Here is a 14,938-nt window from a genome sequence, read left to right as displayed (position 1 = left end):
CCCTTTACTACAAATACACACCAGACATATGATCGGGTATAAAATATGCATTTTTACAGATTAAACTGTTTAACTGGGTTGCACAGCCCTTACAATGTTGTTAAAATAAGCTCCACACTGGTAAAAAACCATTTTGGGGAAAAATGTACTGTATTATTTTATTGCAGTTTTCTTATTTGTGCTACATTAAGTGCAAATGCCATAAAAAGTAAATTATTATTATTTATATTTTAAAAACCCATAAAATGGACATTAAAATTATTGAATTGCTTAATTATCTTGAATGTTAACTAACAGCGGATTGTGCGTAAAATAAAAATAAAAAAACACGTCAAATTGCTGAAAGTTAAATTGAGACAACTTTCTATATTTTCTTACTTTAAAACCTAAAATTTGATGTAAAAGGAATGTAAAACACACAACATATGAAGAAAATTCATGACTTAACCAACCACAACAAGAACTGATTCAAACACTCAAACTGTCGATTCACTTCACACTGAGGTGACAAACCACACAAGAAGACACATGCTAGATGTCTGCTCTATCAATCAGTCCCCCTGTAATACAGCAAAAAAACACACTTCATAAATAAAAAGGCTCATTAAAAGGATGCTTTAAAGGCACAATAAAAAGAAGCTAAAAAAGTTGGAAAAACCGTGTTAAACTAAAAACACAAAAGCACATTAATATGAAATATACAAAAGAAAACTTCAAAAACTTCTGCAATAAAACAATATAAAATTTAACCTTGTAAGGCTAGAGCAGTGTTCTCCCTCTAGTCAGAGTAATGCAGGCGACTGGAATCTACATTTATAAAGAACAGTGTTAATATTACATGAAAGATACAAAAACCTGATTCAGAAACATCTCCATTCTACAGGAGTATCTTGGTTCTTGGCTGATGTGCTGAAGCAATCACTCCAACTGTTAGTCCCTCACTACACATGGAGAATCTAACAGATAAAGTATTTCACCATTTAATAAATCTTTATTTTAATGCCCTAATAAAATACATGTTTCTTGATTCTACAGGCTCAATATTGACTAAAATCATGCTTTTTGACACATTTGTTCTTAAACAAAGGGCCTACCAAATCACACTCCAGACACAGACTGTCCTCAGTTGCTCTCAGGTGTGTTTCAGTGCAGCAAGAAAGGCCCAGGTAAGCCTCCCGCCCCTTTTTATAGACTCCGCCCCCTTGCCTGGGTCCTAGTGGAGGTGAGCTGCTGCCTTCCCTTCCACATAACCATTAAGAAACAGTCTTGATACTCTCCGTCTCTGTTTGGTCACTTGAAAGGGTTCGTATTGAAAGAGAAACTATCAGAAACTGTTAAAAGGTGTTTCTATTGATCAACCTGCAGCAAACGATAATATGCATGTAAATATGTGACAGAAACAAAATGTTCAGTGTTCAAAATGAGCAGGCTGTGAACAAAATGTGCACTTTGTCTCCATCTTGTGGCGTTTACGGGAAGTAAAATGTGTCCATGCAGCCACATACTGAACACATTCTGTTCATTCAGTAATGTTGGTGACATGATGCACATGTGAGCATGTTGTCTCTGAAAACTGCATTAAATAGGAGACAAAATGACTAAAATGTAGCAGTGGAAGCATTTCTTAAACAGTGCCGTCTTGTTGGAAATGCTTCTCCATCTGTGCAGCCTTCACACACTGAGTCAGCATTATACAGTCCTGCTGACTGACTCTAACTAATCTTTAGTGGAAATCTTAATTCTCCTTCAGAGCAAATGATTGTAGACAGCCTCACTACATCTCTGTGTAACAACCCTCAGTACTCCCTCTCTTCAATGAGGCTGTTTAGAACAGACTTTAGTATCAACACACTGTTACAACTTCAAATCACAAAACTTATCAACAGCTGCAACGATTCTGCTCGTCTGTTTGTTTTTCTGACATCTAAAAGTGAAAAATATATATTTATGTTCAGGAGACTGTTGTAAATTATTAGTTTTTAACCTTTGAACTGCTGTTTTAGAGTTTATAATGTTTTGAAGTTGTAGGAGGGAAAAGTTTAACCATCTTTTAAATCTTTGAAACTCCATTAAAAATAAACAAGTTGCACAACTCTTTTTAAACATGCCATGCTTTATTTCTCATGTTTTCTGACATTTACCTTCATCACGGCGGTATGAGGATGTTTCTGGATTCTTTATGTACAATTTATTCATTTGTATTTTGATTTTACAAAAGAAAATATCATTGAATAATTTCCAGCCGTCCACAAATGTTTAAGTTGATGCATATTTCTAGTTATTTGTATATTTCTGTACAGTGACATGACTATTTGACTCGTGTATATAAAGAAACTGGAAATACATAAACACAAACCTGTAAATTAAACTACTGCTGATTTAATAACACATCATGTGAAGCAGCATCCATCTGATGCACATTTGATTATTTTTAATATATTTGATTGAGGAAACAAACTAAATTGTTCTGCTGGTATTTCCTTTTTGTTCATCACAAACTTGACATCTATCATTCATGTTATTCACCATGTGTACACTACAAAAATATCATCTACAGTATGAAGAAGCAGTGTAAGAATTAAAGACTGAATGAAAATAAAACATTGCAACATTTAATAAAACAACAGATCCAAAACTGAAATAACTGAATAAGCTGAAAAAATAATAAAAAAGTAAAACTGATGAAAGACTAAAATATTTGATTTTAAATTAAATGTTGATAATCAGGATAATTAATATTTATAACTTTTGTCACTAAAACACTAAATCTGTTTCTTAAAATCCAAACATTAAAACTGATTTAAACCTGTATGAACGTTTATCACCTGTAATGCAGCTCGAGTATTGAGTTTATATTTACAACTTTTTAAATGATTCCACTGAGATCTAGATAGATGATGAAATCAGAATAAAGTCTGAACAAACATTAACATTCCTGAACATTACAGAGAAAAATCTGTTGGACAGATTTTAATAGCAGTTTTAGCATCACCAGCCTTTACAACACAGAAATATGGGAAGAGTTTCTCAGTGAAAGTGTCTCTGTGAGTGTAGATGTGAGTCATGTCTTCAGGGTCGTAGAAGGACACCTCCCCCCTGTCATAGTCCAGCTGGACTCTGATCCTCTGGGGACTCTTCTTCACTTTGACAGTCCGACTAACTCCATTAGTGTATTCTCCATCAAAATGCAATAAACACCAGACCCCACCTTTTGGTGATGCGAATGCCTTCCCCTTCCTGTCAGCTGACTCTTTAGCCAAACCTACAAGCCAGCGAGGATGATCTCCCACCTCCACCTCCCAGCTGTGTTTCCCTGAGCTGAAGCCCTCAGAGCCCAGAACAGTGGCATACTTTGTGAATCTCTCTGGATTGTCAGGAAGCTGCTGCTTCACTGTGTCTCCATGTCTCACACTGGTCAGATCATCAGACAGATAGAGAAAGGGGTTTGCAGTGTTTGGGTCCAGAATGACAGGACTGAAGTGGACCTTCTCCTTCATCTTCTCCCAGACTCTGAAGGACAGGTTGCCCAGGTGTTTGGCCACATCTATCAGCGCTCCTGAGAGCAGCTGTGGATCTGACAGTGAGCACTGGACTCTGGCTCTGGTCTGAGTGGCTTTATAACTGCTGAGGAATGGCACGTTGTGTTTCTGCAGCTCTTCTTCAACAGCAGAGATACTGTCTGACAGAGAGGAGATCTGCTCCTGAATCCTCTTCATCTCTCTGCTGATAGTCTTCCCCTTCTGCTCCTCTTCCTCCCTCAGAGCTGCCAGTCTGGACTCCTCTTCCTCTCTCAGGAACTGGTGGAGCTTGTTGAACTCTGCTCTGATCTGTCTCTCTGTGGACAACAGCTGCTTCTTGGAGTGTTGAGTCACTTCATTGTATATTTCCTCCACTTCTTCATATTTGTCCCTCTTGTCCTGCAGAGACTGTAAGTCAGATTTCAGCTGGTCCTTCAGGTCACTGACTGCTTGTTCTATAGGAACCACTTTGTGACTCTGGTGGAGAGGACACTCACAGACAGGACACACAGCTCTGTCTTCATCCTCACAGAACAGTTTAGTCTCTTCTGGATGTTTACTACACACCACCTCCAGCTTCTTCTCTTCTTTTTCTGTCTCAGATGATCCAGATTTCTGTCTCCCAGCAAAGGAGTCAGCCAGTTCCTTCAGAGCAAAGTCCACATCTGGTTCATCCTTTGAGGACTTTCTTTTACAAATGGGACAGTTTTTGTTTTTACTTTGTTCCCAGAATTTCTGCAGGCAGCTTGAACAGAATCTGTGGCTGCAGCTCAGAGACACAGGATCTCTGAAAGTCTCTGAACACACATGGCAGCTCAGGAAACTTTCAACAAGAGCAATTTTCTCAGCCATTTGTGTTGGTATCTAAATTAAAAAGCAAGACTCACCAAGTTACTGCCCCTAACTGCATTAAATACTCCAAATGTGTGTTTTCCAGTCGAGAGCTCACTCCCTGTAATGGCGTCTCTGCACCGTCAACAATGTCAAAATCTACTTTCACTTTCTATCACCTGTCACAGGTTCAGGTAACAGCAGGAATGCTGTCATGTTATTAAGTCACCAGCAGATGGCATCACAATGTTTCCATGTGTATCAATTTAACTCTTCATTCAGTACAATAAAAAATTAATAGCTCATAAATCTGTGGAATGAACCATTTGAATGTTTATTATGAGACTAAAAACTGCAAAACAAATAAGTGACATTTGTTAGTTGAAAATAATCCATCAATGTCCTTTGAGAATCTTCACAATGTTTGAAGTTTAACAGAAGAAGAAGATTACTTTATTAATCTCACAATGGGGAAATTAAACCTTCGCATTTAACCCATCCTTTTTTACACACAAGTGAACACACTATGCAAGGAGCAGTGGGCAGCACATTACTACCAGTGTTGCCACAGTTACCTTGAAAAAGTAATCCGATTACTGATTACTCCTTTAAAAAGTAACTTAGTTACTTTACTGATTACTTGATTTTAAAAGTAACTAAGTTAGATTACAAGTTACTTTATTAGTTACATTCAGCAGCTGCCGACAACAACCCCTCGCCGCCTCAACATAAAAATGACAACCAGTTTTAAATTGCCAATACTCATTTTATTGGAGTATTGGTGTATTTTTAACAGTAACGTACAAACTTAAAAACAATTTCCTGAAAAAAAATACATGTTTTTATAAAAAATAAAATAAAGACAGTCTTTCTTGACTTCACTTAAAAACAAATACTCTTTTTTAAATAAAAAATAAAATAAAGACAGTCTTTCTTGACTTTACTTAAAAATAAATACTCTCTTTTTTTTTAAAAATAACCGTTTACATTAAAACTACATGTCTCTCAGTCGGCGACTTTTCCTAAATATATGTGTTTGATGGTTTCTGAAGCTTACAACTTATATATAATAATATATTAAAATGAAACAAACTCTGAGCATTTATACCCCGGACTGCCAATAGCGATCATATTGACTGCTGCATATAAACGGCAGTTATAGACCACTTTGTCCAGCTGTGCTGTGTGAATCGCAAGAGAGAAAGAGATGAGATACCGGGCGCGTACGGGCAAAAACTGAAGGAGGAGGATCGGATGGTGGCTCAGGTAGCGATGAGGAAACTGTCACTGTAAGCTGCACACCTGTCAGCTGCACACCTGTAAGCAGCTGTGCTCCATGCAGACATTTCTCAAACTTTATTTTGTAGGCTAAGGACAGACTAGATCATGATTGTGTTGGATATAAAGCGCCATATAGTCATCCTTACTGATTGACTTAACGTAGCCTGAAGGTAGTGGGAGTGTCTGTTGTGAGTTTAGGGGGCACGTCAGCCAGAGCTGTAGTGTGTGTGTGAGTGAATGAGTGAGTGAGACTGCTGCCTGCTGAACAGAGGGTCGCAGAAAAAGGATCTGAAGTGCCCGTGTTTCGGCTTCAAAAACCCGCAGAACTGATCCGAAAACAGCCCAATTTTATCCACCCACCCAAACCCATTTTTACCCGCAAAATAGATTGCAAAACCACCGATCGACGTCGCTCCCCGAGTCGCAAGAAGAAAGCAAATATATCGTTTTACTAAGGAAAATGACAAAAAATAGTAACGCACACAGTGACTTGGATAAGTAACTTTAATCTGATTACTGGTTTGGAAATAGTAACGCGTTAGATTACTCGTTACTGAAAAAAGTGGTCATATTAGAGTAACGCGTTACTAATTAACGCGTTACCGGCATCACTGATTACTACACCCGGAGAGCTGTGCAGGGGGGTTAGTTGCCTTGCTCAAGAGCACTTCAGTCCTAGACCTGTCAGTACCGGGATTCAAACCGGTACGATTCCTAACCTCTAGGCCACAGACGGACTAATAAAATATTATTATTTCAGATTTCAAAGTGAAACAGGACCAGTTATTCTACTTTCTTTCTTCTTATAAATTTGTAACAGAGAATCAAGAGCTGTCAACATGAGAGTCGATGAGTTCTTTGATTTTGTTGTAACTCTTCCAACATGGCAGCACGTCTCTTATAACCAGGAGGAAAAGTTTTTCAGTCTCTCTCTGACATGTCTCTGTTTGTTCACTTGGTTCAATAGATGCAGTGAACTGTCAGAGCTGCAGTGACGGTGATCTGTTTTATGAGTGTGTTCAGAGAGAAAAACTTGTGAATGAAGACCTTTGACCCACAACAGTCAGTGTAAGGTCAGTCACAAAACAAAGAAAAGTGCAGATCTGCTGCAGACTGTGACAGAAACGACTCAATGGACTGTACAGAGTGGTGGAAAGAGACTGAGGACATTTAATCAAATACTGGACTCAAGTGCTTCAGTTTATTGACATTAATAATACTAAATATAATCAATAAATAAATGGTGATGTATTATCATTATTATTATTATAGGTTAGATAAAATGTTATTGCTTTGCAGGGGAAATCCACATACTCAGCAGTATTTAAAATAATTAAAATTAGCTTCATTTTAACCAGCTGTCATTATTACATCTCTAATTATAATCCAATAAGATTTATTATACTGAAACTGGTCATTCAGAATGATAATATTTATTATTCTTTTGTATTTTAAGTAAAGTTTGATGCTGATACTTTAGTTCTTGTACTTGTAAAAGAGTATTTCTACACTGTGGTATTGCTACTTTTACTGTTAAAGATCTGGGTACTTCTTCCACCACCTTTCTACTGTAAGTTCAACATGAATTCATTCATTCATTCAGTATCTTGGGAGGCTGGAGCCGATCCCAGCTGACATCAGGAGAGAGGCGGGTCCACCCTGGACAGGTCTCCAGACTATCACAGGACTGACACATAGAGACAGACAACCATTCACGCTCTCATTCACTCCTACGGGCAGTTTAGAGCTTCTACTTAAACCTGAGCTGCATGTCTTCGGACTGCATAACTTCAGTTTAAAATGGCTGAGAATTAATTTCAGACATTAGAGAAAGTTCTTGAGAACAAATCAATTCTGCTGAAGAACGAAAGAACAAATAATCAATCAGAGCCACAATGTGTTTGGATGAACTGAACCACTGAGACTGAGTGTAAAGTGTAAAACACTGAAATAAAAAAAAAGGAACCACTTTGTGACTCTGGTGGAGAGAAAACTCACAGACAGGACACACAGCTCTGTCTTCATCCTCACAGAACAGTTTAGTCTCTTCTGGATGTTTACTACACACCACCTCCAGCTTCTTCTCTTCTTTTTCTGTCTCAGATGATCCAGATTTCTGTCTCCCAGCAAAGGAGTCAGCCAGTTCCTTCAGTGCAAACTTCACTACAGGATCCCTTGATGATTTTCTTTTACAAATGGGACAGTTTTTGTTTTTACTTTGTTTCCAGAATTTCTGCAGACAGCTTGAACAGAAGCTGTGGTTGCAGCTCAGAGACACAGGATCTCTGAAAGTCTCTGAACACACATGGCAGCTCAGGAAACTTTCGACAAGAGCAATTTTGTCAGCCATTTTAAACTGAAGTTATATTTCAGTCAGCAGGACTCACCAATGTGTCGTCTCTTCACTTCTTCAATTGATAAACAATGAAAAAATCCTCCGGTGAGGCGTGAACATTTTGATAGTCCGACTGACCCTAAACAGGTTGAACAACATTTTTGTTTTCCAGCCAGCAGGAACATGTGACAGGGAGTAATGTCTACCAACATGTCAGTGTGTGTTTATTTCATCAGTTGGACCAGCTCTAAAGCACTCCTGTAACTTGCACTAAGAATCAAAGTTGTTATGAACTTATATTCTCCTTTTCATCACAAGACAAAGTGGCCAAATGCATACATCACTTATTATGTTATATGTCCCAAAAACATGTCATCATGCTCTGCACAGTAGTTGGTGAATAATTAAAATGTCCCATAAATCTTGTAGGCACAAGCCCATGAGGAGGAACACAGAAATGCAGCTTCAGTCAGTTCAGATTAAACTACCTGTGTTGACCTTTGCCTCTGACCCACATGTTGCACAACAATCAGTGTAAGGCTCGTCAGTCACACAGCAGTTAAAGAGCAGATCTGCTGTCGACTCTGAGACTGTTAATCTGCTGTACGACACCTTTCCACTGTAAGTACAACATGAATTGAGACATTGTCAATCAACTTTATTAACACAAAGTGTAAATTAAGCTTGTCGATGAGCATTAAAGCTTCTGCCCTTCAGACTGCAGGTTTCACAACATGCACAGAAGCTCACGCTGATTTTTTATCTCTGCAGCAGAGAAACAAGACTTGTTGAGCTACATGTAGCCTAAGAGTGGATTATTTCATACCAGGTAGCAGGGAGTAACATGTTTTAATCTATAAAATATAGTTTCACAGTTGTGAACTGGTATAAACTGAATTTATTCCTTAAAATGCCTGAAATCTGACTGTTTAGTTCAAATGTGTGAAACCTGAAACAACCAGCATGATCATCATCATCATCATCATCATCATCGTGGTTTCTTGGGAGCGGCTGGTCATTCTGGGTCATTTATAGAGACGAAAGTTACATCACACTAACACTATGGATGATTTATGTGTAGCAGGATTAGCAGACGGACAGACATAGAAAAATAATAATGAGAAAGAGTGAACAATCTACAGTAAATATTAAAACCTTCCGGATCACAGTAGTTCAGTTAAAGTCTCCTTGTTATTATTGTACCTCTTCTTTGTTTTTATGATTCCAGCTTCACCTCAGAGATGACCCAGTTCAGACTGGTGACACTGGCTGCACTGCTCTGCTCTCTTCCCAGTGCTGATGGAGGGAAAGTGCTTGTTTTCCCAGTGGATGGAAGCCACTGGGTCAACATGAAGGTCCTCATCCAGGAGCTCCACTCCAGAGGTCACAACGTCACAGTGATCAGACCCAAAACCAGCTGGTACATCAAAGCAGAGTCCCATCACTACCAGTCGATCACCCTGGGCGATTCCACTGGATTTGACGAGAGCAGCATGAAAGATTTCACCCCAAAAATGCTGCAGCTCCGTCGAGACTTCCACACTTTAGCGTTTGTCAAAGCTGGAGCGGAGTTTATGGAGATGATGTATAACGCTCACAAAGCTTTGATCGATGGAATGACAAAAATGTTTGAGGATGCAAAACTGATGCAGTTCTTCCAAGAGGCAAAGTACGATGTTGTTCTGACCGATCCCTGCTTCGGCGGAGGGGTTCTCCTGGCTCATCGGTTGGGGCTCCCGCTGGTCTTCAATGTACGATGGACGATCTTGTCAGATGGACATCACACAATTGCCCCCTCGCCTCCCTCATATGTTCCCATACCAGGCAGTGCACTGACTGACAAGATGACTTTTTGGCAAAGGGTGAAAAATGTTTTTTTTGCCTTAATGACGCTTAATAACCGTGTTACACTACAAGAGGCTCTCTACACACCATTTGTCCAGCGTCACTTTGGTCCTGACGTCCACTACGAAGAGCTGGTTCAGGCGGCAGATATTTGGTTGATGAGAACCGACTTCACCTTTGAGTTCCCTCGTCCCACCATGCCCAACGTCGTCTACATGGGTGGGTTTCAGTGCAAGCCCTCCAAGCAGCTTCCTCAACATCTGGAGGACTTTGTGCAGAGCTCTGCGGAGCATGGAGTCGTAATTATGAGCTTGGGGACCTTGGTGGGGAGTCTTCCTGAGGAGGTAGCAGAACACGTGGCCGCTGCTTTCGCCCAGTTACCTCAGAAGGTCATCTGGAGGCATACTGGGAAGAGACCATCCAACCTGGGCAACAACACCTTGCTGCTGGACTGGCTGCCCCAAAACGACCTCTTAGGACACCCAAAGACCAGAGCATTTGTGGCCCACGGAGGCACCAACGGACTTCAAGAGGCCATCTACCACGGAGTTCCCATCGTCGGCCTTCCTCTGATGTTCGACCAGGACGATAATCTGTTCAGAATGACAGTGAGGGGCGTTGCTAGAGTGCTGGACATTGACACACTGAACAAAGACAACTTCCTGGAGGCGCTGAAGGCGGTGCTTTATGAGCCGTCCTACAGGGAGAAGGTGCAGCAGCTCTCCAGGCTGCACAGAGACCAGCCCATGAAGCCTCTGGACCGAGCCACATTCTGGATCGAGTTTGTCATGAGACATGGGGGAGCTGCCCACTTAAAGACCGACTCCTACAAGATGTCCTGGATTCAGTACCACTCCATTGATGTGATCGCTCTGTTGCTGGTGTCGGTCACGATGATGTCACTGGTTTGTGTTTTAACAGTGAAATGTTTGTGTTGTAAAGTGTTTGGAGGGAGGAAAGAGAAACTGCACTAAAACAGATACTTATGATGCCCTGCCTGTACTTCTGTGATGTATTTTGACAAGAAAGAATGAAACAACATGTTGAAATTGAATCAAAATCTGTACTTCGTATGACTGAGTTGTGATGATGACAGTACAGCAGAACAAAATAAATGTCAGCCTCTGAGAAGTAAAATAAAGATAGAATTTAGTCTGAATAATATCCTTATATTGCATTTCCTGAATCGTAGTTAAACAAAACCCATGCTTTACTGTTGTTTCTACTTTAATGTGACAAATTATTGATTAAATACATGATCAGAAAATCGTGTATGCACTTCCTTTTTCTATAGATATATACACTGAGAAAGCCACAATAAGAAAGCTCCTAAAGATGGAAAATGATTCGATACTTACAAAATACTCCCTCAAAAAGAAAAAGTTCTTCCTCTCTGGGGTAGGAAAACATTTGATTTTTATCATGATAATTTATTTTGTAAAATTACAAGATTAATTTTTGCCATCTGCAAAATATAAGCAAATATTGAAGTGAATGAAATTACACTGAACTGCTGGTCCTCGATGCTAAACCTACAATACACCACAACATCAAAATCAAAATTGACTCTCTATGTCTTGCCTCCACCAAGGTGGTGCGAAACTTAGGGGTGATGATTGATGACCAACTCACCTTTTCCAGTCATGTCGCCTCAGTTACCCGGTCATGCTGCTTTGCACTTTACAACATCAGAAAAATCAGACCTTACCTAACTCAACATGCCACTCAACTCCTGACACAGGCTGTTGTCATCTCAAAACTTGACTACTGTAATGCCCTCCTGACAGGCCTGCCAGCCTGCACAATAGAACCGCTTCAGATGATCCAGAACGCGGCGGCGCGCCTGGTCTACAACAAGCCAAAAAGGTCACATGTCACACCGCTGCTCATTGAGCTCCACTGGCTACCTGTTGCAGCCCACATCAAATTCAAATCTCTAATGCTGGCCTACAAAGTTGTCTCCGGTACTGCTCCTACCTACCTGAACGCTCTGATTCAGACATATGCTACCTCACGACCATTGCGCTCTTCCAATGAACGGCGTCTGGCTCTACCCCCCGTTGGTCCAAGGCAATCCAGACTCTTTGCATTTCTTGTTCCCCGCTGGTGGAACACACTACCAGTTCCAACCAGAGCAGGGGCGTCCCTCTCTACCTTTAAAAAACTCCTGAAGACCCAGCTCTTCAGAGAGCATCTTCTCTCCTAGCACCACACAATAATTCTACTCCTCAAAGAATTGTCACTAGCACTTATTGATGCACTAATAGCCCTTATTGCACTATACCTTGATTGTTTGCTTTTACTCTTCCTGTAAGTTGCTTTGGATAAAAGCGTCTGCTAAATGACTAAATGTATATGTAAATGTACATTAAATAAAATTAAATTTCATGATTGCATGTTGTTGCCAAATGGTAACAATTTGCCTCTTTAAAATACATTTTTAATAGTTTTTCTAATATTTTAATTCTTCATGCATTTTAAGGTAATAATTCATGCAGTAGAGAAATATTTTTTAGATGATTTGACTAAATTGGTGACTGATGAAGCAACAACAACATGAAGAGTCACAGCAGTGCTGACTTTCTTACATGCCTGACATACAGCATGTCTGATTAACAGAATGGGATTTCTGTGAAGGATATTTATGAAAGGAAAAACTATCGGAAACTGTTAAAAGGTGCTTCTACCGATCAACCTGTGCAGCAAACAATAATATGCATGTAAATAAGTGACAGAAACAAAAACTTCAGTGTTCAAAATGAGCAGGCTTTGAACAAAATATGCACTTTGTCTCCATCTTGTGGCGTTTACGGGAAGTAAAATGTGTCCATGCAGCCACAAACTGTACACATTCTGTCCATTCAGTAATGTTGGTGACATGATGCACATGTGAGCATGTTGTCTCTGAAAACTGCATTAAATAGGAGACAAAATGACTAAAATGTAGCAGTGGAAGCATTTCTTAAACAGTGCTGTCTTGTTGGAAATGCTTCTCCATCTGTGCAGCCTTCACACACTGAGTCAGCATTATACAGTCCTGCTGACTGACTCTAACTAATCTTTAGTGGAAATCTTAATTCTCCTTCAGAGCAAATGATTGTAGACAGCCTCACTACATCTCTTTGTAAAGAGAAGACTCACAGACACTTATACCAAATCATAATATAATGATAACTAAACCTGAGACGTTAGTCTAGTCTGATATTTCAATACAATATAATATTAATATACTGCTAAGCCCTACTTCAAGAGCTTATACACTTATCATTTCACAAATAAACAGCAGTATATTTGCTGGAAGCCCCATCTGAAATCATTGCTCCACGAACATATTATCCGGAAAAAAAAAAGAGATTTGACAGATTCAGTAAATTATGTTGTTCAGTTTGTAATGTCACCAAAACTAACTCCAAATAGTTCCTTTAATTAAGACTTATTTATTCATATTAATACATGTATTTTTATTGAAATGAACTGATGTTACTTACTCCCCTTAAAAAACCCGTAATAAAGTGATATATTACAAACAGTAGTACAAAACTGCAGGTGAAGTATGCGATGTACGTGATTAGAAACACAGCACATATTCAGCTTGTCACCTCACAAACTTAACGCTAACATTTAGTGTAACAGATACGCAGATTCACATACCTGAAACAACATCGGTCTGTGGTTCACTGCCTGATGCTGCAGACACACTTTCTGTGGATGTTGGCTGATCTGTGTGACAAAAAACAACAATCCTCTCACGTTTCAAAAGCAGTCAAATCAGCAACAACATTAGACAACAAATCCCTGTGGAACACTTGCACAATGTAGTGTGATGTAGATACGTTTTATGAACTCTACCTCACTTTACTTCCTGTCCAGTATACAGTAACATTATGTTAGCCTCAAATGATCACATTAGAGCTTTTTATGATTGTTACTTCACATTTCAGTTTGCTTCATACAGTATGTAACCCCAATTATATGTATTAAAACTAACCGATTCTCCACCTACCTTACTTTCTGCCTTTCAATAGTAGGGGCCTGAGTTCATATGATTCTCAGTAATTAATATTTCTATTTTATAACTGCAATCTTTACCCCCAACACTTTCAAAACATGTATATGAATCAAGAACACAAACCACTGTACTTTAAATCCAATTATCCTGTATCAAGTTGTGGAATGAGCTGCCTTCGCACATCAGACAAGCCTCCTCACTGTCCATTTTTAAAACTCATCTTAAAACCTATTTTTATACCTTGGCTTTCAACCACGCATGAGACTCTGCTCTTGGTTTTAGTGTTTTATGGTTTGCTTTTATTTATTGGTTTTTAAATAGTTTTTTTTTTTTAAATCAATGAAACTATTTATTTTAGTGTGTATTCCTGTTTTATTTATTTTATTGTTCTTGTTCTGTTTGTTTATGTACAGCACTTTGTTGCGGCTGTGGTTGTTTTAAAGTGCTTTACAAAAAAAGTTGAGTCAAGTGTTAGAATAATTTGAATATTATACTTGTTGAAAATGAAATGTTACTGTCTTCCTCCCATTTCCTCTTTGACATTTTTCTCCCAACAGTCATTACAAGGTCACTATGCATGCGTAATTCACTGAAACCTTGATAATGTCTATCTCTATGCATTTATATTAATCAGGTAATATGATTTTGATACATTGATTGTGTTTGTGTGTTAATATTGATGTAGAAAACTATGATTACTTTAATTACATATATTCCATTTGCTTAAACTAATTAAGATTCTAGAATCACAAAAAATAGTATTGTCTGTCTTATATTTTTTAACCTTTAAAAGAACATGTAGAACTCTGAAGAATAGTTGTTATATTTCTGTAGAACATAATAAGGCAGTTTGTTTGTCATAACAAGTTTGTTAGCAGGCCACAAGGCCTTGTCCTGTCCTGGGTAGCAGTGATTGTTTTGCCCAGGTGGCCTGATGTGTGACGGTGTGAAAGAAGACTGGCGAATCAGCGGAGGGGGAAGGCTGGACTTCCTGGAAGAAATCTACCTTCATTGATATAATTAAACTATGTTAGTGGAAAACTGGGGTTTTTTGGCAGGAGTAGAGACGAGGTTTTCAGACTTCATGACCTGAAACCTGTCTGTGTGTATCAGGGACAG

The 14,938-nt window shown here is 39.1% G+C and overlaps 2 protein-coding genes across 2 annotated transcripts; one reads left to right on the top strand and one right to left on the bottom strand.

Moving 5' to 3' along the window:
• Nucleotides 1–2,942: 2,942 nt before the first annotated feature.
• LOC131974712 (nuclear factor 7, brain-like) lies at nucleotides 2,943–4,500 on the bottom strand. The gene has a single exon (XM_059337141.1). It carries the CDS (start codon nucleotides 4,368–4,370, stop codon nucleotides 2,943–2,945), a length of 1,428 nt encoding a protein of 475 aa, XP_059193124.1. The 5' UTR covers nucleotides 4,371–4,500.
• Nucleotides 4,501–8,511: 4,011 nt separating this feature from the next.
• LOC131974705 (UDP-glucuronosyltransferase 2A1-like) lies at nucleotides 8,512–10,943 on the top strand. The gene is made up of 2 exons (XM_059337133.1): nucleotides 8,512–8,586; nucleotides 9,194–10,943. The coding sequence occupies exon 2, from the start codon at nucleotides 9,207–9,209 to the stop codon at nucleotides 10,782–10,784; it is 1,578 nt and encodes a 525-aa protein (XP_059193116.1). The 5' UTR covers nucleotides 8,512–8,586; nucleotides 9,194–9,206; the 3' UTR covers nucleotides 10,785–10,943.
• Nucleotides 10,944–14,938: the final 3,995 nt, after the last annotated feature.

The sequence above is a fragment of the Centropristis striata genome, chromosome 7 (genome assembly GCF_030273125.1).
Source record: "Centropristis striata isolate RG_2023a ecotype Rhode Island chromosome 7, C.striata_1.0, whole genome shotgun sequence".
NCBI classification, from domain to species: domain Eukaryota; kingdom Metazoa; phylum Chordata; class Actinopteri; order Perciformes; family Serranidae; genus Centropristis; species Centropristis striata.
Note: the sequence above shows the minus strand (reverse complement) of the source record. Positions and strands in the feature narration are given on the sequence as shown.

Excerpts from the sequence above, each read along its gene's own strand:
- LOC131974712 (XM_059337141.1), bottom strand. The coding sequence starts at position 4,370 with ATGGCTGAGAAAATTGCTCTTGTTGAAAGTTTCCTGAGCTGCCATGTG.
- LOC131974705 (XM_059337133.1), top strand. The coding sequence starts at position 9,207 with ATGACCCAGTTCAGACTGGTGACACTGGCTGCACTGCTCTGCTCTCTT.